The sequence below is a fragment of the Panthera leo genome, chromosome A3 (assembly GCF_018350215.1).
Source record: "Panthera leo isolate Ple1 chromosome A3, P.leo_Ple1_pat1.1, whole genome shotgun sequence".
NCBI classification, from domain to species: Eukaryota; Metazoa; Chordata; class Mammalia; order Carnivora; family Felidae; genus Panthera; species Panthera leo.
Window position 1 is genome coordinate 29599488 of NC_056681.1, and position 27326 is coordinate 29626813.

At 41.8% G+C, this 27326-nt stretch overlaps 2 protein-coding genes across 7 annotated transcripts in view; both read left to right on the top strand.

The window, feature by feature from the left end:
- The window catches only part of PTPRA (protein tyrosine phosphatase receptor type A), a 159053-nt gene that overhangs the window by 110744 nt on the left and 20983 nt on the right, over positions 1-27326 (top strand). For 5 of the 6 annotated variants that reach the window (XM_042931462.1, XM_042931459.1, XM_042931461.1 and 2 more), the window contains 4 exons: positions 12757-12847; positions 13764-13840; positions 22720-22756; positions 26477-26574. In XM_042931462.1, coding sequence (XP_042787396.1) covers positions 12757-12847; positions 13764-13840; positions 22720-22756; positions 26477-26574 — 303 coding nt within the window. Of the gene's footprint in view, positions 1-8324; positions 8419-12756; positions 12848-13763; positions 13841-22719; positions 22757-26476; positions 26575-27326 lie in introns of all 6 variants that reach the window. The other variant, XM_042931463.1, reaches the window with a different exon arrangement.
- Positions 20222-22415, top strand: LOC122215752 (60S ribosomal protein L5). Its single transcript, XM_042931464.1, has one exon. The coding sequence runs from the start codon at positions 21783-21785 to the stop codon at positions 22230-22232; it is 450 nt and encodes a 149-aa protein (XP_042787398.1). The 5' UTR covers positions 20222-21782; the 3' UTR covers positions 22233-22415.

A 27326-nucleotide genomic window follows, 5' to 3' on the forward strand; every position in this document is an offset into this window, starting at 1 on the left:
AGAGGTGGCCTTTTAGAGTCTGGAACAGGGGTCGCAGAGTGTCTTAAGCAATAGACAATAGGAATAAGTCAGTATAGAAATGAAGACCATGAAAGACTGCTGAGCACAGGCCTCATTTGGGGTATTTAGATTTGTACTTTTTTTTTGTAACTCCCTTAAGGAAGCTGAACACGTTTGTGGATCTACCAGTTGATATTCCCAGCCACCAGTTCTGATTCCAGTTCAGAACTTCCTTGAAGAAATGTTTTAATTGAGACCTAATCATAGGCGAGGGCATTGGTAAAAGTGGTGTGGGAAATATTGCAGGCACTGGAAATAGCAGGAGCCAAGCTATCACTAGTAAGGGTGGGTAAGGGAAGAGCACATCCAAAAAATAAAGAAGGGCTGTGTGTGACTAAAGGGCAGAGACTTGGGGAAGTGGTAAGATACGAAACTGTGTAAGGCAACTGGGCCAGGCTGTAGATGTTGTGGATTGTGATGAGAGAAGAGAAAGCCATGGACCAACCAGATTTATATTCTGAGAAAAATCATTCTGGCAGCTAAATAGAGAAGAGCCCATAGGGAGACCAGAATGGATGCAGGGAGTACAGTTAGGGGCTGCAGCAGTTGTTAAGTGCCAAGGTGCTGATAGGTTGACGAAAGATGGTAATGATTAGAGAGAGGGGGATGGACAGAGAGGAACAGTTCCAGAGTTGGCTAATTCATCAACTGGGGCATTGTTAAACTCTCAGTCTCCTTCACATCTTCCTACTCAGCCATGTGTCAGCTTTGTCTTTTAGGCTGACTCCCCTCATGTTGCCAAAACGTCTTCCTCAGTTCTAAGTGCCACATGGAGGTATAACAAGGTCCAGTGGGAAAAGGATGACTGTTTCTTCCTGTGTGTCTCCTTTTATCAGTGAGGAAAACTTTCCCAAGAGCTTCTGAAGACTTCCCTTGTCACATGCTCTTTCTTAAATCAATCACAAGCAAGGGAGAATTAGGCTTACTGCAACTGACTGAGATCAGTCCAGATTTTTCCTGTGTCGTGTCGGGGTTAGGCAGACAAGCCCACAGAATGGAAGCCATAGTAGCAAGGGGGAAGGGAAGAATGGTTATTGGGTGGGTGAGTCACCACTCATACCTGTTTTATCACTGAAGGGCTTAGAGGAGTGGAGAGTGATGTGAGCAGCTTTGCACTCTGAGAAAATCATTAGCAATGATGTGGAGAATAGATAGGAAAGAGGCAAGAGTTAAAGCAGGAGACCATTTACCGGGCAAGAGTTAATGGAGTAACTTGGACTCTTTTTTGGCTATTGGAAAAATGGCATTGTGTAGTGCTCATTATTGATTGGGAACATTTACCTCATCCCCGAAGATAGCACCCAGCCTGAATACCATAGCTAGGTCCCAAATAGCCACTCTACTGTTTCATAATCTATAGTGCCCACTGCTTCTAGGTAATAGGGTTTGTGACCTCATGGCCAAATGTCTTTTTTTGTGAAATGAGTTTTTTGTTTGGAGGAATATTGCCTGAGATAAAACATTCCAGTAAATCCCTGGATGGAGGTGGTATTCCTAGAGGCGTGGTAGGCAGATTTAAACAGATATTGTGGTGAGAGCCAATTGCCATGCTACCATGGCCACTGTGTTCATGGTTTCATTGGGCTAGCACCGAAGGTAGTGGAGGAAAGGGCCGAGCAACATCTCTTGGGTTTTTAACGGTGAATGCTATCTGGTGAGCATACAGGTGAAGCATAAATATTTCCTGTCTTTCTTGTTCCAGTTGTCCACCACCCAGGGATCGGCTTAGATCCTGACCTCCAGTGAGGTAGTGTGATACCTTGCTTGAAGTTCTGTTTCCTGGAAGGATTTCTCTTCTGTACTCATTCAGAACATCCCTTAAGTAGATTATCCTGTATCAGTCCACTTCCAGAATGGGCCAGTATGTCTCACAGAGCCATTTGTGCACTAGGCTGGACTTTTTTCTTCTGTTAACTGTTGATATCATTGGGAAGTTAGGTGTGTCTAGAGTGGCTAGGTGGCAGGTGTTCTGTGCACATCACTTCCATCTGGTGGTAGAATTTTGTTGGACATGTTTAAATTTGTGGCTTGTTAAGTCATATACTACTTAGCTGATAATGGGCAGCTGAAGTCACTTGAATATCTAGTTACCCATGGTCAGGCTTATCGTCTCTACCAGAGCCCGATGCTAAGCTAGCAACCCAGCTAAACTTGCTGACAGGATCATGGTTTTGTCCCCAAATCCTAAACTTTTTCATTATGATTTTTCTGCTCAGCCTTAAGCACAGACAGTTAGGGTCCCACAGAATCAACCAGAACCAATTTCTTTGTGGCCTGGGTTAGCTAGAGAGCCTTCTCTCTTTTCAGATCACTCAGTAAATGAATCAGAACAGGACACCAGCATGCATGTGGTATAGGCTGTCTTCAAAATCTAAAATGGCTCAGCATGCATCAGTCCTTCCTAAGGAGGGAGGGGGATGGGCAAGGAGCAGCAACTTGTCCTTTATGTTGGAGGGGATATCCTGACATGCCACAGGTCTTTGACTTTCAGAAAATTTGGCAGAAGTGGCAGGCCATATTTTTGATGTCCAGCCTGAACAGCTAAGGTACATAATTCCTTCAAGTCCTGTGAGCTTGATGTCATCAGCATAGTTGTCAGGGTGATGCCCTGTGAAACAGACAAAATCCTCATGAACCAGATCACATCAGAGAGAGGTCAAGATGATTAATCCCTGAGGCTGCTCCTGCCATGAGAACGGGAACTGCTTCATGTAGTCTTTGTGCACGGTAGAGGAAAAAACAGCTATTAGTCAATAGCTATATTCCAGCAGTTATGCTGATTTGTAGAAAGGAGAGTGCATCTGGAAAAGCACCTGTAAATCGGCACCTCTGCACGATTCGTATATTATAATCTGACATCCTTAAAACACTGCCAGTCTTTTATGCTAGTTTATTTTGTAGTTTGCATGTGGGGAGGTGGTAATAGGAATCATCAGAATAGCTAATACTAGTATAGTTAACTGAGCACTCGCTTCATGCCATCACTAAACTCACACATGGAGATGTAGTATCTCATTTTCCTGCAACTTATAATCTTCTGTAGCAGTTCAGACCTCTGTAACTCACCTAGAGACTTAGCCTTTTGGCAAAGCTTGCATTTGCTCTTGCTATTTTAATGGTCCTCCTTATCCATTGGATTAAGAGACCAGTGTTGGTATTCTATCACTTTCTCTAGATAGCTGTTCCAACCATACATTGGGAAAAATAGGTAGTTCCTAATGTGTGCAGTTTGGGCCAAAACTCTTTCCATCTCCTGGCCTGCAAAGGGTCCATTCTAACTAGCATAAAATAGTGACATTCTGGGTTCCCAGGAATTAGTTAGCTCAAGGCCAGAACCTAATAGATCCCAAACAGTGTATTTCTCTTTACCCCAGGGAGCTACCATGGTAGGTGGCTGTGGATTCTTAAGGGAAGATGAAGAGGAAGTTCATGGTATATGAGTGTTGATGTTATGGGGCAGAGTTCTTCCTTACATATGCCTAACACTGAAGGGTTCTGGATCGTGAACTGACCCAGGCCAGGAGTTGGATGCAAAGGAGCCCTTTCTGTACCTTAGTGGTCTAGGCAGTCCCCCTTCACTGACCTAGGCTAGCTGCCTCCCATTTTTATTATTAGGAGCCTCACAATGATTTATCCACAACTAGAGATGTCAGAGCCCTGGTGACTATGGCCTCTGAGGCTTCTTCCATCCCACTAACATCACGAATCTCATTTTGAAGCCAGTCCCTTCCACCAGCATCTGACTCTGGTAAAGACTGGAAAGCACTTCTGAAAGATTCCAGTGCTTTCCATACACACGTGCACTCTCTGGGAAGGCAAATGTTATCCTATCAGGGACACAGTGAAGGTGTCACTCAGAAGGTTGAGCCTCTGGGAGCCCCTGTAGTACTGATAACCCACACTTTGTGCCAAAGGCTTTCTGGCTTTTCATTGTTATTTAGCTGGATTTAGCATTCAGTCCAGGTTTCCACTGGCCAACCTAGCCTGCCATTTTGTGGCCAGTCTCCTGAGCTGTTACACTACCTGCAGAAGTTCACTTAACCATATTATAATTTGAAATTAGAAATTTGGCCTTATCCAAGAATGATGCTCTTCCCTCCTTGGTCTGAAATCTCTAAAATCTGTATCAACAACTATTCCTATGTGATTTTTGATGATCCAACTCCATGAATTCCTGCAGTTTCCTCTAAGTATTAGCTCTTTTCTTTTCTTTTTATTTATGTATTTTAACCTCCAAATTGTGTTGTGCTTATATCCTGGCTATCCGTGAGCGATGAGAGCTGAGTTATGGGGCAGTTTTCTTCCTCATAAAAGTAGGGTGCAGTGGAGAGCATAATAAAGATTTTTAGAAGTTGGCTTTCTCCCAACTCCTCTGTTTCGGCATCATTTTCACTGTCTCACTTAAGGCCCTGTCTTTCACATGAGCCACCCAGGAAAGATGTAAATTCCATTAGCATTAACATTCAGCAGTCAGCAAAATACTGAAATCTTAACATTTGGCTCACCAAAATGCATGGCACAGTCATAGAAAGGCCCTAAGTTTTGTGCTGTTTTTGGACATAAACATTTGATGTTGGAGCTGGGCTTTTTCTTATTATCTAATAGTGTCGGAAGTTACCCCACACCTTGGTTTTAATGTTTCTCATTTCCTTTTAATTGGGATTCTTCCGCATCTTTACCACCAGTGAGAAAATATCCCAGGCGATTGCAAGCAGTAACTGAAGTCGGGAACTATGGGTGACTTGCTCTTTCTCATCCTGTAACTTGGTTGATATTTCCTTTCCCTTCGTCTGAACCCAGTGATCAGGGGTACATCGCCCTCATTTCCCCCCTCGGTCTCTCCACCACAGCCCTGTCTAATACTAAACTGCTAAGTCAGTTAAGGTTTTTTGTTTAAAAACAGAAGTCAACTCAACCAAATTAAGCAACAACAACAAAAACCCAAAGCATTAATTGGGAAGCATCAAGCTAGGGAAGCTGGCAGAATCAAAAGCTGATGTGGACTACTAGCCCTGGGGCAGAACAAGCCCTATCCTGGTGGCTCTGGGGCTCTCTAGAGAAGCCTCTGCTCCTTTCTTGGTATCACAGTCCTGAGAATCTGGTCTGGCACAGTGCAGCTCAGGTGTGACTGTGCCCACATCAGTCAGCCCTGGCTGGAAAGAGAAGGAGTAACACATAGGGCAAACATACCAGCTTGTGTCTACTGTCAGAATAATATGATCATGGGGTGAGGAAGGCCTTTTTAAGCAAAACACAAGATTCAGAATCCACAGTGGAATAGATTGAAGGATAATAAATATATTAAAATATTAAATGTTCCTATGAAAAATGATGTCATAAAATGGCCAACTGTTAGAAACGGTTTGCTGCAAGTAGAGAATTTTTCATAATACACAAAGAGCTTCTATAAACCTGTGAGAAAAAAGTAAACAGTGCAGTAGAAAAGTTAATAGTTCATAGAAAGAAACCAAATGGTCTATAAACATATGAAAAGCTCAACTACATATAGTAGTCAAGGAAATCCAGATTAAAACTAACCATTATTTTGGGCCTGTTAGATTTGAAAATTTAAGAAGATTGATGAAGTATGGGCAAAGGTATTGGGATACAGATATGCTTATGCATGGGTAGAGCAAGTTTAAATTGGGATAGCAGTGGAGGATGATTTGGCAATATCAATCAAATTTTAAATGTTTATACTATCTGACCTAACTTCTGGGACTCTAACAGAAAACCAAGTATGTATTTGTACGAGGTTGTTCATTACAGCATTATTTATAATAGCAAAGAAAATAAAATGAAAGGCAAATACCTGTCAAATCACAGAATGGCTAAATTATTTCTTGCATCTATTATGAAATTCTAGGAGTGTCTGGCTGGCTCACTTAGTAGGGCATGCGACTCTTGATCTCAGTGTCATGAGTTTAGGCCCCATATTGGGTGTGGAGCTTACTTAAAATAAAGATTAAAAAAAGAGGGGCACCTGGGTGACTCAGTCAGTTGAGTGTCCGACTCTTCTCCTCAGCTCAGGTCACGATCTCAGGGTCATGAGTTCAAGCCCTGCATCGGGTTCCACGCGGACAGCATTGAGCCTGCTTGGGATTCTCTCTCTCTCCTCTCTCAGCTCCTCCCCTGCTCACACGAGTGCATGCATACTCCCCCCCCGACCCAAAAGAAATAAACTTTTTAAAAAAATAAATAAAATTAAAAATAATAAAAAATGTCTTGACCTAGATTTCTAAGTCATTGTTATGGGAGAAAACACATTGCAGAGGACTATACATGGTATAATCCCATTTTTAAAAAATACTTCTTACTTTTTAAAGGTTTTATCTTTTTTTTTTAAGTAGGCTTCACACCCAGAATGGAGCCCAATGTGGGCTTGAACTCATGATCCTGAGATCAAGACTGGAGCTGAGATCAAGAGTCCGATGCCTTACCGACTGAGCCACCAAGGCATCCCCTAAAGATTTTATTTTTTAAAATAATCTCTACACCCAAGATCTCTACACTCATGACCCCAAGATCAAGAGTTACATGTTCTACTGACTGAGACAGCCATTTGCCCCCAAAAATACTTTTTAAAGTCTGGAAAAATACTGTGAGCTATGAGCAGTGGTTAACTACAAGGAGGGTAGAATATAGGAGAGACATGATAGGGAACTTTCACTTTTTACTGAATTATTTGACTTTTTTTATAAGCATATTCTTTTCATAACATTTTAAAAAGTAGAGTTTTTTAACATGGTAAATGAAACTAATGGAGCTTAGCTTTAGCATAATATCCACTGTACTTTAATGGATATATAACATGTGGAATAAAAGTTGATGTCCCAGCTTGAACTGTGCCCAGGAGTCTTGTGATCCAGTCTCTTTGGAAAGGAATATCACAAATGGGAAGTTGTTGTGGAGAAAAATTGGACCATGGAGGTGAACAGCTGAAGGGATAATAAGCATAGGACATGACAGCTGTTTTCAGATATTTGAGGCTAAAAGGAGAGTGTGTAGCATTTCTATGAAACCCAACAATGGTTGAAAGTTCTAGGCGATGGCCTTCGTCCTAGAGGTATAAGCTAGACGTTTTAAATTGGCCAGCATTTGTCTTAGAAGCATTGAATTTATCTAAAAGAAACACTCTGAAAAGCCACTTATTGAGGTCCCTAAAGCATGTTCAAGGCTTAAAAGAAAAAGACAAAATTTAGTTAGCTTCTGAGAGGAAAAGTGACAGAGAAGAGAGAGAAGAGTGGAGACAGTGAGATGGTCTGGATCTGCCATGTCACATTGCAAGCAGGATGTGACACCCTCCCTGCTCCAACTCATGACTCTACATCCTTATAGAGACAGCTTAACTCTTGGACTTCCAAGTGGCGAAGCATGTGTGTGTGATCTGGCAACAGAACTGTGTGGCATCTGAGTAAGGGGAAGGCAGAATAGCCTGTACATTGACCGAGTTATCTCTAAATAAATGAATCAGAGTCAGAAACCTATAGGCATCGACAGGAAATGTGTCAGGGGCTTTGGAATTCAGAGGCCAGGGAGTTGGGGGTTTGGGGTGTCCAAGGGACAGAGAAGGCTCCAGCTGACCTCTGAGTTTTCCACTAGTCAGTGTAAGGTAAATACAAAAGAAATGTGTGTCTGGGTGTTGGGTCCTCCTAACCAGAACTGTTGCAATGAGATGAACTGCCTTAAAAGGAAGTAGATACCCTGTCGTGTCAGAGTCCTTAGGCACTGATGACTCTTGCTTGGGTGAGAGTGTTTGCAAGGGGATTCAGATTTAGAAGAGAATGGGACCCAGCAACCATCTGGAGATCTTAGGCAGCACAGTGAGGCAAGAAAAAAAATGAAAGGCATTAAGGATTAGAGAAGAAGAAACAAAATATGCATTTTTGCAGAAGAGAATAATTGTCCTTGGAGAAATCCAAATACCCATCAGCTAAATTATTAGAATTAATAAGTTATTTTAGCAAGGTTGATAGATACAAAAACAGCATAAAAAATTAATGAATTTCTACACATAAGCCACAATCAGAAAATCAAATAATTTGTAAAATATGTCATTTACAGTAGCATCCAAAAGGAATAAATTTATCAAAATTTTACAGAATCTTTGGAGAAAATTATAAAAATGTTTGAAGGCATTAAAGAAAAAGCCTAAACAGTGAAGAGTTAAGATCAGTGAATTAGAAGGCTCAATATTGTAAAGATGTCAATTCTCCCCAGACTGATATATAGATTCAATGCAATTCCCATAAAAATCCCAACAGGTTTTTTGTGGAACTTGACAAGCTGATTCTAAAATTTATATGGAGGAGAAAAGATTCAAGAATAGCCAAGACATTCCTGAAGAAGAAGAACAAGGTGAGGAGACCTGCCTTACCAGATATAAAGAGTTATTACAAAATTAATTAAGACAGTTTTGTATTGGCACTGGGATAGACGGATTGACCACTGGAACAAAATAGAGAGCCCCAAAGCAGATTCATGTATGAGTGGAAACTTATTTATGGCAGAAATACCATGGCAGTTTAAAGGATGGTCTTTACAATGAGTAGTGCTGGGACAATTGAGTAACCCTTTGGAATAAATGAAGTTGAATTCTTGTTTCATACCAAGGTGTAGACACTGTAATTTAAAAGACAAAAACAATGAAACATAGAGATAGTAATGGAGGGAAGTATACTTATGAACTCACAGTGAAAAAGGATTTAAGATTTAAAATGTTGATAAAGGGAAACATTGATAAACTTGACTACATTAAAATGCAAAACTTCTGTCCATAAATAGATATGACAAAGAAAACGAAAGCGCAGGCCACAACTTTGTAAAATATGTTTGTAACAGTTGTACTGACAAAGGATGCGTATCTAGAACATATAAAGAACTCCCACAAATAAATAAAATAAATAAGCAATCCAGTCGAAAAGTAGGGGAAACACTTGGAGGGAATCCTGTTGACCAGGAAACTATGGAAAGATGGTGAACCTCATTAATAATCAAGGAAATGTAAATTAAACCTACATTTGCTATATTTAAAGTCTGACAGCAAATGTTGGTGAAGATACAGAAAAACTAAAACACTTCACGTTGCTTTTGGGAGTGTAAATTGGTACAACTATCTTGAAAAACAGTTTGGCCTTATCTGGTAAGATTAAAGATGCTCATACCTGAAACTCTTGCACATGTGCACGAGGAAACACATACAAATTAGTGCTCAAAGCAGGATTGTTAACTGTAAACAACCCAAATATTCATCAGTAGTAGAATGGATAAATAAATGGTGTGGTCTCAAAATGGAGTGCTACAAAGTAGTTGAAGTGAATGAACTTTGGCTACCTGGAGCAACCTGAGTGAATCTTCAGAATATAATGTTGGGCAAGAGAAAAGGTCACCCCTTGATTATGATTCCATTTTTATTAAAAAAAAAAAAAAGACTGAACAAAAAAATATAAAATGTTCAGAGATACAGAATGTGTGGGATACAAATAAAGTAAGGTGATGGTAAACACAAAATTCTGCGTTTACTTGTGGGAGGAAAAGGAAGAGGATATGAAGAGGAAGGGCCCAAAGAGAACTTCTGAGTTAAATTGTGTGATGGAGGGGCGCCTGGGTGGCTCAGTCGGTTAAGCATCTGACTCTTGGTTTCGACTCAGGTCATGATCTCAGGGTTTGTGAGTTCAAGCCCAACATCAGGCTGTGGGCTGATAGTGAGGAGCCTTCTTGGGATTCTCTCTCTGCTCCTCCCCTGCTTGCTCTCTTTCTCTCTCTCGGAAATAAATAAATAGACTTAAATTGTGCAATGGATATCCTTTTTTATAAATATAAAAGTTGAAAACATTTTTTTTTTTTTTTAAACTTGACATTTAAAAAAAATGATTTCATTCATAGCCTGGCTTCCAGAAAGAGCTTAAGCAAGGGATGACATGGTCTTTGATGCCACCTAGTGTTTCTAGAGATTTTAACATCTGGTAGCCTTCTGGTTCAGATGCTTGTGCCTCTGTGAACTAGGTTTTTCAGAGTAGAAACTGAAAGTATAGAGTTCCCCGCCCGCCCCCCACCTTGTTTTCACCCCTGCCCTGGATTCTTCAGCGTGACCCTTTGCATGTAGCACCAAGTTCTCTGGGTCAGGCCCTTTCTTTTCTCTTGCCAAACAATGGTGCCTGTTTCTCCCTAACTTTCCTTTTAGGGGTCTCAGCCTTGCTGGAGACCTAGTTTTCCTGCATCGTCACTATGGGAAGCTGGGAATGCTGATTGGACTATAAGGTGTGGTCATTGTCCTAACTGACCCCTGAGGCCTATTTTCAAGAGTCTTGCTGTCACTACTTGTGCTCTACATCATTTTAGATAAGGGGTGTACGGAAAAATAATGTCTCTGGCTTGTCATGAGGACTTGTATCTCATCCTGCCCTGTAGCAGGGTGGAAACCTATGGACATCTAGCCTGTCTGGAAGAAGAGAAGGCAAACCGGGGGTGAACTGGGAAATTCCAGTCTTCAGTCAGGTCTCTGTTCCATGTGCAAGAGTCCAGCCCAGGAAACTCCCTTTTCCCCTTTAGGTATTGGCAGCGCAGGGTCTAAGGAAATGCCTCTCTCCGTAAAATGACATGCAGAACCTGCAGGGCTTTAACTCTGAAAGGAAATTCTCATGAGCGAGTGAAGGCAGGTGGACTATGAGACCCTGACTCCTGTTAGGGTCTCCCACTTTAGTTTCTCCTACCGTGATCTTGCTTGTTCCTGGGAAGTGTATTTGTTCTCTTCTTAAAGCTTTTGCATCTGTCTGGAAAAATTTGTTGCGTTTAGGCTGGCATTTCTTTTATTTAATGATACACTTCTTTGATATTCAAAGCTAGAAACCTGAGAGCCATCCTTTATTCCTGTCTCTCTCTTCCCAACCCACCTTCCCATCTCTAATTCTAACTCCAGAATATGTGTCAGATGCATCTTTCCTTGTACCATCATCCTTCATGCTCCCATTCTTGCCTTCCCACTGGTCCCTTTTCCACATAGCAGCCAGAGCGATTCTTTAGCATGTAAGTTGGAGTACAGTTGAAAAGCCTTACATGGTTTTCTCATACACTGAAAATAAAATTCAAACCCTCTGTTCAAGGACTTACATGGAATTGCACATACTATCCTTGCCAAGCTTCTCCCCTCCACTTCCTCTTGCCATCCTCACCAACCACATTCCACGTTGTCTACCGAATACCCTCACTAACCTTTCATTCGCCTCACACAGCCAGGCCTTCTCCCGCCTCTGGGTCATCACAGATGCTGGTCTCTGTGCCTAGAATACTACTTTCCACACTTCTCCTTCCTCATCGAGACCTACCCTTAATCTAAATTTGGGTATTTCTTAGGCTTTCTGATACTTTCTGTAGTAACATTCTGTTCTTTCATTGTACTTATCATGGTATGTAATTTATATTTATTTGTTTTATTTGTTTAATGTCTTTCACAAGTTTGTACTGTCCTTGAGAACAAGGACTGTGTATATGACTGATTCACTACTGTTGGCTCTGTATTTATCCCAGCACCTAATAGGTACGTAACGTATATCTGTCAACAAAAATAAATGAAAAGTAGTACATGAACCATGATTTACTTAACTGTTCCCCTACTGTTGAAAACTGAGGTTGTTTTCAGTTTTGGGTCGTTCCAAACAATGATAAAGTAAATAATTTGAGCAAAGATTTTTATTTCCTCAGGCTAGATTCTCAGAAGTAGAGTTGCTACGTCAAGAGTATGGATACTTTTAAGGCTCATAAAACATATTTCCAAATCATTTGTCAGAAAGGTTATCTAGGTTGGAATTTGAAACTTTCTTTTTTTTGCTTTCTGAATTTTGAATATATGGAGCATGTAAGAAGAAAGCAATTCAATTAATAAAACTTAGCTTCCCACTCCTGTAAAACTAATTTATTGAACGCTTATTCTGTGCCAGACATGAGATTATGGTATTTACTCCTCATGTGGCAGATATCATTAGCCCAGTTGTACAGATGAGGAAATGTCCTAGAAAGTTCAACAGATTTTCTCAAGTTCATACAATCCAGACTATCTCATGTCAAACCATTTATTTCTACCCACACACTTCCCAGTGCTAAAATGGTGCAGATTCAGTGTCACTTAACCCAAATCCTCTGCTTCCTAACTGCTGTGTCCATGTGAATGCTCTCCCACCCATCTGCTTGTCCTTGCTTTCTTGCCACGTGGTACGGGCGACGGGGCTGCCATACCCTTCAGGTCCCTAGAGAGGGCTTAACTCAGCTGACCATCCAGACCCCTCCTGTGTGGTTCACTCTGAGATGCTTCTCATCTTTGCATGTTGGTTAACATGGGGATAAATGGCCTATCCCTTCAGTTCTGTCCCCATTCCTGTTTACAGGGGTGGCCCATTTTGACCCAGCATTGTAACAGATCCCTAACCACTCAGTAATCATATAAAGAGCATGCTGCACTTTTAGTAACAGAAAGGGTATTCTGCCCCCTGGGGATTCTTGGTGTTAAACTCTAAGGAGCTTGCAGGCTATATTTAGAGGAGAGGTGCACTCTCTGTGTTAGGCTGCAAGTATTCCCTGGGCCCATCTTTTTCCCCCAAGTAAGGGTACAACTTGCTGTCAGGTTGGGGGATAGTGCAGCATTTGGCATGTTTGGTATTTATCCCTGTTAGTAACTTCCTGTAATTTCTCTTAACCTTTCAGGCTCTCCCTGCTTGTCCTATCCAAGCCACCTGTGAAGCTGCCTCCAAGGAGGAAAACAAGGAAAAAAATCGATACGTCAACATCTTGCCTTGTGAGTGTTCATAGAGTTTCCTGGCGTGTAATCTGAAACTGCATCTCTAGCCAGATTTTTTGAGGATGGAAAGAATCTCGTGGTTGATCATAGGAGAGCTGGTAATAAGAGTAGGGTCAAACCTTTGGGCTGGGAGAGCCTTTGTGGACCCCAGAGTGACCCCAGGTGCTCATCAAGTTCAATGAGGAGCTTGCCCATAGGCCTCAAGTTTCTGGATCAAGAGGAGCAATTTTACCAGGACCAGATAGGAAGTATGTGGTTGTTACAGGTTTTTGTAGTGCTTATCGCAATGAAATCCTAATACAGAGTTCTCTTCATTAACCCCTTCCCAGAGTTAGTCATTGCTAGTCAGTTGATTTATAACCTAACAGACATTTGTCTAGGCCAGTGGTCTCCAAAATGGGGTGTGTATAATCCAGTGGGATGGGAGAGCAAAATGTTGAACTGTGCTTTGTTTTTATAATTGCCTTTTCAAAAAATATCCTTTAAAAAAATTTCTGGTGTATTTTTGGGTACATACTATAATAGAGATCACTATACTAGGCCTTTATAGATACTGAAGTTTTCTTATTAATATATGAATATATGCATATTACATAATTTTTTTAAATGTAATTGGTATCCTGGTTACATTGTTCTGACTTTTTTCTTTTAATGGTGTATATTGGCAGTTCATCTGTCAAGAAACAGAAGCATTCACTTTCCTTTTTATCAGCTGCTTACTGTTGCATGTTGTGAATATATCTTAATTTATTTAACTAGTCCCTGAATTATAGCTGAGATGTGTCCAAATTTTTGCTGTTATAAACAGTGCTGCATTGACATCTTAATACATGTGTGTCTCTGTGCACATAGGCACAGATGTCTCAACCGGCGTGGTTGTATCGTTAACTGAAACGTTAAGTTTTTTTTCTAGATGATCATTCTAGAGTCCATCTGACACCAGTTGAAGGAGTTCCAGATTCTGATTACATCAATGCTTCATTCATCAATGTAAGGAACTTGAGCTTTTCTCATTATTACCTTGAATCACCATTGGCTACCATCTACTGGCTCCTTCCCAGCTGCACATTAGAAGGAGTATTTGTGATTGCAAGTTTTCCCTAAGGAGTCTAATTTTTTTAAGAAACTGAAAAATTCTTTTTTTTTTTTTAATTTAACTTGTTTTATTTATTTATTTATTTATTTATTTATTTATTTATTTATTTATTTAAATTTACATCCAAATTAGTTAGCATATAGTGCAACAATGATTTCAGGAGTAGATTCCTTAGTGCCCCTTACCCATTTAGCCCATCCCCCCTCCCACAACTCCTCCAGTAACCCTGTTTGTTCTCCAGATTTATGAGTCTCTTCTGTTTTGTCCCCCTCCCTGTTTTTATATTATTTTTGTTTCCCTTCCCTTAAAGTTCTCATATGAGTGAAGTCATATGGTTTTTGCCTTTCTCTGACTAATTTCACTTAGCATAATACCCTCCAGTTCCATGCACGTAGTTGCAAATGGCAAGATTTCATTCTTTTGATTGCCGAGTAATACTCCATTGTATATATACATACCACATCTTCTTTATCCATTCATCCATCCATGGACATTTGGGCTCGTTCCATACTTTGGCTATGTCGATAGTGCTGCTATAAACACGGGGGTGCATGTGTCCCTTCAAAACAGCACTCCTGTATCCCTTGGATAAATACCTAGTAGTGCAATTGCTGGCTCGTAGGGTAGTTCTATTTTTAGTTTTTTGAGGAACCTCCATACTGTTTTCCAGAGTGGCTGCACCAGCTTGCATTCCCACGAAAAATTCTTTTTAAAGACCAGGTAGTTTCATGTGTATTCTTATGTTTACCCTGTCATCATTCCCAGAGATTTCCCATGCAGAAATCTGAATCTAAATGTGTACTTTTCTATAAGAGTCGGTGAATCCTTTATTGAACTTATTCAGATGACTAAGAACAAAAGCAGGTCTTGTTATCTTTAGTAAAAGTATGGGAGAACAGGGCAGGAATATCTGACACCAGGTAAGTCTGGTTAGCTGTGAGGGAAGAGCTGAAACTGGGAGGGGATTTTTTAGTGGCGATTTAGAGAATGTTTACAGAAATGGTTTAAGAGACTTGAGTACATTTTGTGGGCTGTGAGGAACCAGTAAAGAAAGTTTGAGAAAGAGAGAGGGAAAGTGACCGCAAGCTAGCAAGAGCAAACCTGACTACTGAAGCAGGATGTGTGAAGAGAACAGTGATAGAATTTGCACACCACAGTTCACAGCAGCATTAATCACAGTACCCAAAAGGTGGGAGCAACCCAAGTGTCCATCAATGGTTGAATAGATAAGTACAATGTATATACATACAGTGGAGTATTATTCAGTCTCAAAAAAAGGAGGAAATTCTGACACATTACAATTCTGAAGACATTATACTGAGTGAAAGAAGCTGGCCACAAAAGGACAAATATTTTCTGATTCCACTTACACAAGGTACCTGCAGTAGTCAAATTCATAGAGACAGAATGTAGAGTAGTCAAATTCATAGACAGAATGCCACGGGCTGAGGTGAGAGGGGAATGGGGAATTGTTTAATGAGTAGAGAGTTTCAGTTGAGGAAGATGAAAAAGTTCTGGAGGTGGATGGTGGTAATAGTTGCCCAGCAGTGAAAATAAACTTAATACCACAGAACCGTACACTTAAAAATGGCTAAAATGGGGGGCGTCCAGGTGGCTCACTTGGTTAAGCCGACTTCGGCTCAGGCCATGATCTCACGGCTCATGAGTTCGAGCCCTGCGTCAGGGTCTGTGCTGACAGCTCAGAACCTGGAGTCTGCTTCTGATTCTGTGTCTCCCTCTCTCTTTGCCCCTCCCCTGCCCACGTTCTATCTCTGTCTCTCTCGCTCAAAAATAAATATAAAAAAAATTTTTTTAAAGAATACTGATGGAGAGATTAGCATTGAACATGAGAAATGGCATTTGTTCCCCTGAGATTGATGGTAAAGGAGAATATTGAATAGATAGAGATGGTTTGTAGATGTGGGTATTTAAGTTTATTTATTTATTTTGAGAGAGAGAGTATGCGAGCAGGGTTGAGGCAGAGAGAGAGGGAGAGAGAGAGTCCCAAGCAGGCTCTGCATTGTCAGTACAGAGCCCAATGTGGGGCTCAAAGTCATGAACCATGAGATCATGACTCAGCCAAAATCAGGAGTCAGATGCTTAACCGACTGAGCCACTAGGTGCCCCACATCTGTTTTCTAAGAAGTCAAGTGCTGGTTATCTGGTGGAAGAAAGGGGATTGGACTGTGACATTAGAGTAATGAAAGTTTTAGAGTAGCTTCTGAGATCAGTAAGAAAGAATACTGAAAAGAAAAAAAAAAGGGCATGTCTAGCTGCACTGAGGGGCCAAGATGGAAACCATTGATGTGTACGGCCTCAGTTGTGTGATTTTTTTCTAGCTGTACCCTAGGATTGGTAATATGCAGAGAAGTTGTGGTATTCAGACACAGGGGCTGCTTCAAGTAGTCAGCCATGTGCTAGAGGTTCAGTAGAGAAACGGAGTAACATTTGGAATGAACTGCACTAGGGAAAGGTGGTGGGGTCAAGGAACTCTAGGTCTTGAGAAGGTGGAAGAACAATCTTGGGATAAGACAAGGAGAAAGATGGAGGAACAAGAGATTACCCAACAAATAGGCTATTGGGTGAACTTCAGAAATGGAGCAGTCCAGACATGCTCACTGGAGTAGATTTGCTGACATTCTCATATGTTTTTAACACGATGGTCATGTGTTTATAGTTGGAAGGAAAGGCAGCCTAGAAGAGACATGATGGATGCCGCTAGATAAGGAAAATAAAGAAAGGCTAGTGATGAGCTGGGATTCCCAGGCTTCTTTCAAGGATTGTGATGAAGGGGATGGGAGGAACAGCTTGACTGTTACACAGAAGAATATAGCAATATATTGCTATAAAATGTATCCATGTGTAGATAAAAGAATACTCAACTAAAAGTGGTCTAGATGGGAACATGTATTTATCTCATATAATCTGAAGACAGTTGTAGGCCAGTTCTAGCGTTGGCTGAGTCCGTGACTTTCTTAAGAAGCACCCAGATGCTTCCATCTTTCTACTTGCTTACCTTCTTCCTGTCCACATTATCTTTGTGGTCACAAGATGGCTGCAGCAGTTCCAAGCATTCCTTATAAATACAACAAACAGCATAGATGGGGAACATTTCTGCATATGCTTTACCCTTTTTAGGGAATGTGACCTTTTCCGGAAGCTTCTGCAGCACCATGCTCTTCAGGGTCAGCAGGCCAGGGTTGGATCACATGCTTATACCTGTCTCTAGTCACTAGATAGGGCATTGAGAATTACCATGATTTACCCTTCTGAAGCTGGGAGTGGTCACCTTACAAGCCAGTGGAAAGTAAATATCCAAACAAAATCATGGTTCTGATGGCAAGGAAGAAAGGGAAGAGTGGCTTTTTTAGTTGGTAACCAGCATTGTGTATCACCGTAATCAATTTGCCTCCTCCCTGCCTTGAGGGTGAAGACAGTCAAAAATTAGTTGGATGTTAAGGACATTCACTTTCGAATGTCCCCTTTCTGAGAGCTTTCTACTTTTCTTCCTTTCTGGTCTTATACTCTAATAAACTTTTGCCTGCTGCTCAAAAAAAAAAAAAAAGTTGGATGTTAAAGATGGTAAACAGTAAGATGGGTTTATTCATGGTGGTGGTGAGTAAGGGTCTAGGAGGAAACAAGACCATTCCTTTGACTATGCTTAGTTGGAGCTCATGTTGGGGCATCCTATAATGCTTTGATGGTTACTGAAGAGTTATTAACAGGTGAGATGAAAGTTTAGATGAAGAGAGTTAAATTTCGGACCCTTATGATCTCAGTGAAAGTAGAAAGGCAGGAAAAAGCTTAAGGTTAACTATGAGTAAGGGTCAGGGATTAAAGAAGATTTAGGTCCACGGGTTTTTTTGAGCACCTGCTTTGTGCGGAGCACCGTGTGGGTAGGCTTAAAGGTTACAGAGATAACATTTGGTCCCTGTTACGACACACAGACCATTTCCTTTAGTGAGCAATGTGTATGAAGCTAGTATTGCCAAGTTCTGTGGGGCTTAGTAGAGAACCATTCAGACAACTTGGTGATCCAGTAGAGCTAAATATTGAAGGGTAACTCTGAGATCAAGAGAAGAAAGATGGGCAGAAACTTCAAAGCAAGAGGAGAAGCATGAGCTAAGTCAGAGACTGGAAACTGCAATCTTAGATTATAAGGTATAAGATGGGAAATTTAAAAAAAGAAAAAAAAAAGATAGGAAATCATGGGGGAATTGGTAGGGACTGCGTCTTAGAAGGCACTGAATATTAGATGTGTCCACTGGGGTTCTTAGTTGCAGATAACAGAGTCCACTTTTTATCTACCCTCATAGTCAAGAAAGGGTTTATTATAAGATACTGACTGGGTAGCTCACAAAATCTGTGGGAGAGCCAGTGAATCAAGCTAAGGTGCTGTCAGCAAGGAACAGAGCAGCTGTAGATGAGCCCAGCTATCCCATGTGACTTGAAAACCTCTGCACAGGTGCTACAGAACTGGATGCTTCTGCTGCCATACTTGGCCAAAGACCCTCTAGCACAGTCACCTTCTCACATTGCTTATTTACTTCTGCCCCAGATTTGGTATGGGAGCATCTGCTAGTAACAAACTAGATCTTACACAGAACTGAGCTGCAAGGGAGTCTGGGGAATATAGCTTTTCATTTCTCAGCCTCTATAGTAAGAAAGTCCAGCTACAAGGAGGTGGGACTGGGTGCTGAGTGAGCCATCTTGCAGTATCTGCAAATTTTCAGTACAGCTAAAGGTTTTGATTAATTCTCTAGGCAGTGAGGTTTAAAGGCGTCAAAGACAAGGAGTGACATGGCCACATTTGTTTATTGATCATTTAGGTTTACCATGTGCAACATGGATTTAGGAGGGACCAATTGGATAGTAGCAGGGTACAGATAATGAGGGCCTATGGAAGGGTTGGAGAGGAAGCAACAAAGTAAAAACTTTAAAGGTAGAATCTAGCACTTGGTGATTAATTGTATATGTGAGAGACTATAGGGTGATACTCTGTAGGGCGTATATGGAGTATAGGGTAGTCCACATGGGTGTATCCACCAGACAGTTGGTCATATTGATCTGGAGTTCAGAGGAGATATTCCAAAGCCATGGCCTTGGAAGTCATTAGTGAAAGAAAAGTGGGGCCTGGGCCCCCCCAGCCTCTGCCAGGCACACTGAGCAAGAGGGGCTCATGAGTGACACAGAGGGAGACCAGGAGAGAAGAGTATCTCAGAAGGAAAAGGATAAAGAAAGCATTGAGGAAGCATCAGGTTGTCAGCAGGGTTAGAAATCACTGGGAAATAAAGAGCAGATATGCTTTGGACTTGGAGTATAGGGGCAAACAGTGTCCTTTGCTGAAACAAATAGAGGACATTTATTGTGGGCTGTCAGTTATTCACACTTAACCAAACTTTTTCCCTCTATTGAAGAATAGTTTATACAACAAAAATGTAAATATTTAAAGTGTAGAATTCAGAATTGCAGTGATAACAGTTCTGCTGTCATCAGCATTATAAAAATATTTGGGGGGTGGGGGGACTGGGTGGCTCAGTCGGTTGAGCATCCGACTTTGGCTCAGGTCATGATCTCGCAGTCTGTGAGTTCCAGCCCCGCGTTGGGCTCTGTGCTCAGAGCTCAGAGTGTGGAGCCTGCTTTGGATTCTGTGTCTCCCTCTCTCTCTGCCCCTCCCCCACTCATATTCTCTCTCTCTCTCTCTCTCCCTCTCTCTCTCCCTCTCTCTCTCTCTCTCTCTCTCAAAAATAAACATTAAAAAAAGCCCATTTTTTTAAGCCTGTTTATTTTGAGAGAGAGAGCATGAGCAGGGGAGGGGCAATGAGAGAGGGAGAGAGAGAGAGAATCCCAAGTAGGCTCTGCACTGCCAGCATGGAGCCCGGTGCAGGGCTTGAACTCATGAACCGCAAGATCATTACCTGAGCGGAAATCAAGAGTCAGGCGCTGAACCAGCTGAGCCACCCAGGCGCCCCTAAAAACATTTTTAACAATTTTATTGAGATGTATTCACATACCATAATTTTCACCCATTAAAGTGTACAATTTAGTGGTTTTTAGTATATTCACAGATGTGTGTAATCATCACTATCCAACTTCAGAATGTTTTCATAACCTCAAAGAAACTTTCACCCCCTGGCTATTGCCTCTTATAGAACATTTTGCCTCAATAAGAGCTTTATTGTTTGGAGCACCTGGGTCCCTCAGTTAAGCATCCGACTCTTGACCTCAGCTCAGGTCTTGATCTCAAGGTCATGAGTTCAGGCCCCATGTTGGGCTGTGCACTGGGCGTGAAGCCTGCTTAAAAAAAAGAAAAAAGAACTTTATTGTTTATTTACAGTTAACCCCCATTTCCACCCCTGGCAACCCTTTAACAAGCCCTTTTCACAGAGAGCTATGAAACGTGGGTCTTGAAGAGACATGGTTCCCAGAACCATAGAGTGGTGGCAGCAAGCAGGGGGGAGTGAGACCTAAGGTTCGGAAAGCACAAAGGTCTGAAAGCAAACCTGACATTGGTCACAGGAGGTGATGAAACCGACAGTGACACAGTTGACAAGTGGGTTTTCAACCTGGAGTCTTACCTTAGATGTCTAAGAGTATATAGGGTCTTTAGAAGTGTTTATTTTTAACTCATAGGAATGTAGCTACTGGAGCGAGCTGGGTTTTGAATTTCAGAATTCTAAGATGTCTCAGAAACCAGGCAGTCACATTTTATCTTTCCCTTGATCATAACACAAGGAAAAGCAGTAGTTTTGCCTCATTCTAAGTTACACCTTATTGGTGAAGCAGTGCTGCCATATCACAATATCAGCATGCTTTCGTAGGGGACATATGGCATACTCTTGGTTGGGACAGGAAGCACTTTGTGGCTGGGCCCTCCAACAGTGCTTTTTAACTATTCATGGCCCACATGCTCCTGTGAGAATTTAGCAGTACCTTCTTGTGGAGCAGGGATATGACATGGCTTAACATACTCTAAGAGCTTCTCAGCCAGTTAAGGCTTTCTCAGTTTTCATCTTCCAATGATTAAAAACATTTGCAGAAACGTGAATTCCCCTTCTCAATAAAAACTTTACCAAGCTCATTACTGACTCTAAACACGTCTAGTTCTGGGCCTAAAGCTTTCTACTGTGCTAGGAAGGAACTCTGCCCTGCTCTGGTTTGAACTAGAATAGGACGTGGCTTCTCAGACTCAGGCCCCCTCCTTTTTTCTGCTACTGCCTTGCACACTTGTATTCCACACCGTTTTCTTGGTGTGAAATGGTGTCCCATCTTTGAAGCTGCCTCCTTCCTCACTGCCCACTTTATGTCTGTCTTTGAGCAGCAGAGGGTGATTTACAATCCTTAAATCAGATGATTTTCACTTACCTAGGACTTCGTAAGTGAACACTACATTAAACAAGAGGTTGAAAAGATACATAACTAAAACAAAGACTGAAAAAGAAAGTTACTGCCAGCTGTTAGTTTTTCAGAGGCTCCTTTTCTGTTACATGGCATTCCCAGGCCCCTTTGCTTCTTGTCTCCTACTGCCTGTCATGGAGAACCCCATTGTCTAACACTGGGAACTATTCCACATACCCACAGGCTATTCCCCAAAAGTTTTTATACCTGGGTAAAGCATTATCAAAGAAATAACCCCTTAAAAGAGAACAACCCCTTTTTCTTCCTCATGAGGGTCCAGCTTCATCCCTGGAACCACCGCACATGCTTCTGCCTTAGAGAGGTCCTGTCCATTAACATTAACACTAAGACCTAGATTGTCAGCTGCTGAGAAAGCATCAGAAACAGTCTAGCTGCTGGTCTGTGGTGAACCGCGGACGCGGGTCTCTGTTCCACGGGATGGGGTTTGTTAAAGTTGTCAAGAATAAGGCTTACTTCAAGAGATACCAGGTGAAATTTAGAAGAAAACGAGAGGGTAAAACTGATTACTATGCCCGGAAACGCTTGGTAATTCAGGATAAAAATAAGTACAACACACCTAAATACAGAATAATAGTTCATGTAACCAACAGAGATCTCATTTGTCAGATTGTTTATGCCCATATAGAAGGAGACATGATAGTTTATACAGCTTATGCTCATGAACTCCCCAAGTGTGGTGTGAAGGTTGGCCTGACAAGTTATGCTGCAGCATATTGTACTGGCCTGCTGCTGGCCTGCAGGCTTCTCCATAGGTTTGGCATGGATAAGATCTATAAAGGCCAAGTAGAAGTGACTGGAGATGAATACAATGTGGAAAGCATTGAGGTCAACCCGGTGCCTTCACCTCCTGTTTGGATGCAGGGCTAAGAAAGAAGTTAAAAAGAAGAGGTGGAACCATCCCCAAATGTCTGTTGCCCAGCAGAAAGATGGGGTAGCTCAGAAGAAGGCAAGCTTCCTTAGAAGCTGAGGAGTGGGCTGCTGAGAGCTAATAAACCAAACCACAGTTTTCTATGAAGATTTTTCAGATAAAGACAATAATACACTTATTCATCCAAAAAAAAAAAAAAAAAAAAAGTCTAGCCTACGAGTTGGTATTTGGATGTTCTTACATCAGTGTTCATTAATAATTCCCTTTGAGAAGACTACCTAGACCATGTGATCTTTGTAATCTTTGATTCCTGATACCCAAAGCTAATCCTTTGGAAATTTCTAGAATGGAAATCTTGTTAGTGGCCTGGACCTTTTCACAAGAGAGGCTTTGTTAACTGGTTGGGAGTCTGGAGAATTTCATTCCTATCCATTCTTGATTCTCACTTCCTTTTTCTCCCTCCCTCCTCTCTTACCCCACCCTCAGGGCTACCAAGAAAAGAACAAATTCATTGCTGCACAAGGTAAAGTAAATGACAATTTTTTACTTTCAGGCTTAACCATGAGCTCATTAGTGGGCTTGGACTTTTTCTTCCAAATGCTAAATAGATTAATCAGAATGCTGTAACTTTTCTGTAATTACTGTCACCTGAAAGAAATGCAGTCTGCCTTGCACATTTATAATTAAGGGCCTTCATCTTGATGACTGAGTATCCAGGGGTCCTGTAAAAGTAGTCCTTTTTTGTATGTGCATAAAAAGGACTGGAAAAGGCTACACACACACACACACACACACACACACACACCCCACAGTCTGATGAGGTCCTCTGTTTGGGGGCCCTATGGGAACCTTAGGTTCAGGCCAGGCAGCTAAGAGTTTGAATTTGAATTCGGTGTCCGGAGAGGATTGGACACCTCACAGGGTCCAGGCTGGCTCATCTCCTTCCCCAGTTGTTCAGCCTGAGCTCATCTATTATTCACAGAAAAGCGGTCTAGGAACCCTCAGAGCAGGGACCCAGTGCCATTGCCTTGTACATGCTCTGCACACGTTTCCATAGTCCAGAGTTTTAACACATGTCTTCCACCTTTGGGATCCTAGCAAAAATATCTCAATGTTTGCAGCACTAAAAAATAATGGATGTTATTGGTGGTCCATTAAAATCCATTGTTTTAGTCATTCAGCAAATGTTTTTTGACTCTCTGTTATGTGTCAGGCACTGCCCTAGGTGATGGGGATATGTAAAGGGATAAAACAGGATATGGTTCATGCCTTTTTGGGGCCCTTAGTTGGTAGAGGACAGTTTACACCAAAATTAACAAGTTCCGATAAGTAGCTATACTGATGCAAAAGCGACTAGCCACATGTGGCTATTTAAAATTAAAATTTTAATTAACTGAAATTGAATAAAATTTAAAACTCAGTTTCTTATACATACTAGTCACATATTAAGGCCTAATAGCTACATGTGGCTAGAGACTAACATACTAGTACAGATATGAAACATTTCATCATTGCAGAAAATTCTATTGGATGAGTACCATGGTAGAGATAAAACAGATAGAGAGGTAAAATAAGGTGGTTAGGAAAAACCTTATATCCTTCTTGCCCTTGCAGTCTCCCACTAGGGCCTGGCCATTGCCTAACCAGGCCCTGCTTTCTCTCACCCTCTGTAGCCACCCATCAGGTCAGGTCTACCCTCTGAAGCCCAACTCAACTGCCCCCTACTCAGTGATCATTTTAGCACGAACAGCTATGTGCAGTCTCTTCCTCTCTCTATTTGCCACGGGGCCTTGTTGATGCTATTGTTGAACAATATTCAATATATTTATTGAATTAAGGTCACCTATGATTTTCTGATGCACCTTTTCTCAGACTCCTATCCTCTTGAACCCCTCCCCAATACTTCACACTCCTTGAAATTCTCCCCTGTTATTCCCTGACATTCAGTTCTTGATTTTTCTCACTTTTCTAAATATCCCTTCTCTGGCTTTTCTTCATTCTGCCTCTTAGATATAGTTTCTCCCCAAATCTGTGGATGACTACTTTCTTGCAGCTCCATTCTTATCTTTCATGGCACCATTTCTCTCAGGTCTGCCTCTCCGTCCGCTCTTCCTTAGTCTTCCTCCCAAGTTTTTCTATCTGACCTTGCATAATGCTTCAGATCCCCAGGTTTCTCTGTTTGACCCCTTCTTTTCTTCTCTTCTGTATTCTCTTTGAGAGACCTCATCTCATACCTACCTGTTTGACTGGCTACTGCCTCTCTTGAGCTTCTGAGCCACATTTTCAAACTAATTTTCTACCCCTTCACCTGGATACCTCCACATACCCATCCACATCAAAAACTAAAATATGCCTTGGGGCGCCTGGCCGGTTCAGTTGGTGGGACATGTGACTCTTGATCTTGGAGTTGCAGGTTTGAGCCCCACATTGGGTGTAGAGATTACTTAAAATCTAAAAAAAAAAAAAAGAAACTCACTAAAATATACCTCTCCTTCAGCCCCCAAACTGCTTTTTCTCCTGTATTCTCTGGCTGTCACCATGACTGGAATGCAGCCCATCTAATCAACCAAGCCAGATTTGGGATCATCCAAATCTCCTACCCGTTCCTTTCTCTGAATATGAGTGGTCCTCTTATTTCTTTCTCCAAAATCTGTCTTCTCTGTCACACTGTCTTACTCCTGTCATCTCTTCTAGCTGTGTTGTCATAGCCTACTGATTGGCCCTCCAGGCCCAGCCTTGCTTCTTGGGTTCCTTCCACGAAAATGGCCTTTCTTGATGCAAAACTTTTGTTAGAACTCCTGAAAATCCTTTAACGATTTTCCATTATCTATAGAACAAGCCTGCCTTAGTCTGACCTCTACCCCTTTAGATTCTGATACCTTACCTGTCTTTCAAGCTGTATCTTCTGCCACTCCGTGTACCCTCCACAATCACCTTATTGAACTCCTTATAATTCCTGGACATTTCATGCTCTTTCTTGCTGCTATCCCCTGCGCTTCTGCCTGGAGCACCTCTTCTCCCTATGTCCCCTTTCTAAACTCCAATCCACCTGATCCACCTGAGCCTAACATATGGCTCAGATGTCACCACCTCCAGGAGATTTTTCCTGACCTTGCCAGGCAGTGGCAAGGCCTCTGTGCATCTTTTTGGCATGTGTCCACTTCTGCCATTATTTGTTTTTCTTCTTGTTACTATTTTTTTTTAACCAAAGGGAATATAAAGTTTAAGAAAGTCAAAAAGGTATTGCAAGGCATATAAAAACAAAATGTCCCCCCCCCTTTCCTCTTCCTTTCACTCTAATTCAGCCATTTTTATCTGTTGGTGACTTCTTAGGATAGATAATTTATTTAATCCTCTTACAGATTACCTCACACTCAGACAGACATGCATACACAAATCCTTTTTCCCCATCCTCCCAATAGAGTTAAATCACAATTTGGGGTTAAGACAATATTTATTATTTACATCATTATTACTGTGCTAGTATTATTTACAGCTAAAGTACATAGTATTCAATGATGTTCCCCCCAGACTCTCCACTAGAAGTATGTATTTTCTCTCAGTACCTTCAGATACATGAGGTTTAATTCTTTTTAAATTTAATATTTTAATCTTGGGATCCTCCTAGAACTTTTTTCAGTTGCCCTCTAGCCTCAGAGCTCCCATCTTGAGCCTTCTCTTCACCAATACCCAGGGAATTCCATTAGCCTCTATCCTATGTTAGCTCCCATTTCCTTCTCTTTGTTTGCGCCCTCATTTTTGTGAAGAAATCTTTCAGGGGCTTTCCCAGAAAGGCTGGACTGCGGTAAATTTTAAATTCTAGCCTGAGCAAATCAACCTGTCCTCTCTGTGGCTAACGACACCCACCTTAGAACATGATAGGAAGGAGTAAATGAGATGCAAAGCACTTAGCTCACTGTCTGGCCAGTAACACAGATATTTAGCAAGCAGTCATGATTTCTAATCCTCATTTATAATACCCTTGGGAGACATTATTTATGTTCCCTTTACATTTCGACAACATCCCACCCCCCACTTCACTCCCTAGTGAGGTACCTGGCACATACAGAGTGGATGGGAAATGTTCAGTTAGTAGGTGGGTGGATGGATTGATGGATTGGATATTTAGCTGGGGACACATGGGCACAGGCTTCCAAAAGTCAGGAATGAATGTTCCCAATTTCCCAGCAGATTTCTTCCCCTTGGTGTGTGTTCTCCTCATCTTTGCTATTGGCTACTTTAGGACCAAAAGAAGAAACAGTGAATGATTTCTGGAGGATGATCTGGGAACAAAACACAGCCACCATTGTCATGGTGACCAACCTGAAGGAGAGAAAGGAGGTGAGTGGAGACATTAGATAGACCAGCATGACTAGCAGAGGAACTCCTCTGTGTTTGAGCCTGGGCTGTCTACCCTTTGTGATTCTTGTGCCAGTCATCGATCAGACAAAGCCCAGGCCACTGTGCTTACCAGACTTTCCTATGGCCTGGAAGTCTCAGATGAACTTCAGGGGTGTGCCTAGGGCATGTTGCCTATGTCTGATAGTCAGACAACTCACCCTGGTTTCAAAACAACCTGAAGGAAAGGTTGGGCCATTTGCCAAGAAAAGCTACAGAGGAGCTTTTTTCCCCCGTGGCTTCTCCAATCCCTCGTTCCCCTGGTTTCCTGCACCTTCTCTGAGTCAACAGAGGAAACTATGAACTGAGACCCTGTGGGGTGCAAGGGAATCAGAGGCCCTGGTCTGATCATGCACTCAACTTTCTGACTGATCCTTTTCCTTTTGTGTCTGTGGCTGCCAAGTCCATGCCTGGCTAGGCCCTTCACTGCACCATGGCTAAAACCAGTCCTGAGTTCTAGATCAAGCCCCAGAGAATAACCCCCATTCATGACAGTCTTTTCCTAGAATGGCCCTTAAATTACCTTGATCCCCACTCTGAGGTGTTGAGTGTGTTAATCAGCAGTTGCACAGTGCTTAGGAGGGTTGGTACTAGGGCTGGGCTGTAGGTTTGTTTCCTCCAACCTGACCTCTGACTCTCAGAAGCTGTTCAAGGTCCAGGCACCAGAGAAGGCATCACTCTGCCTTGGTTACCCC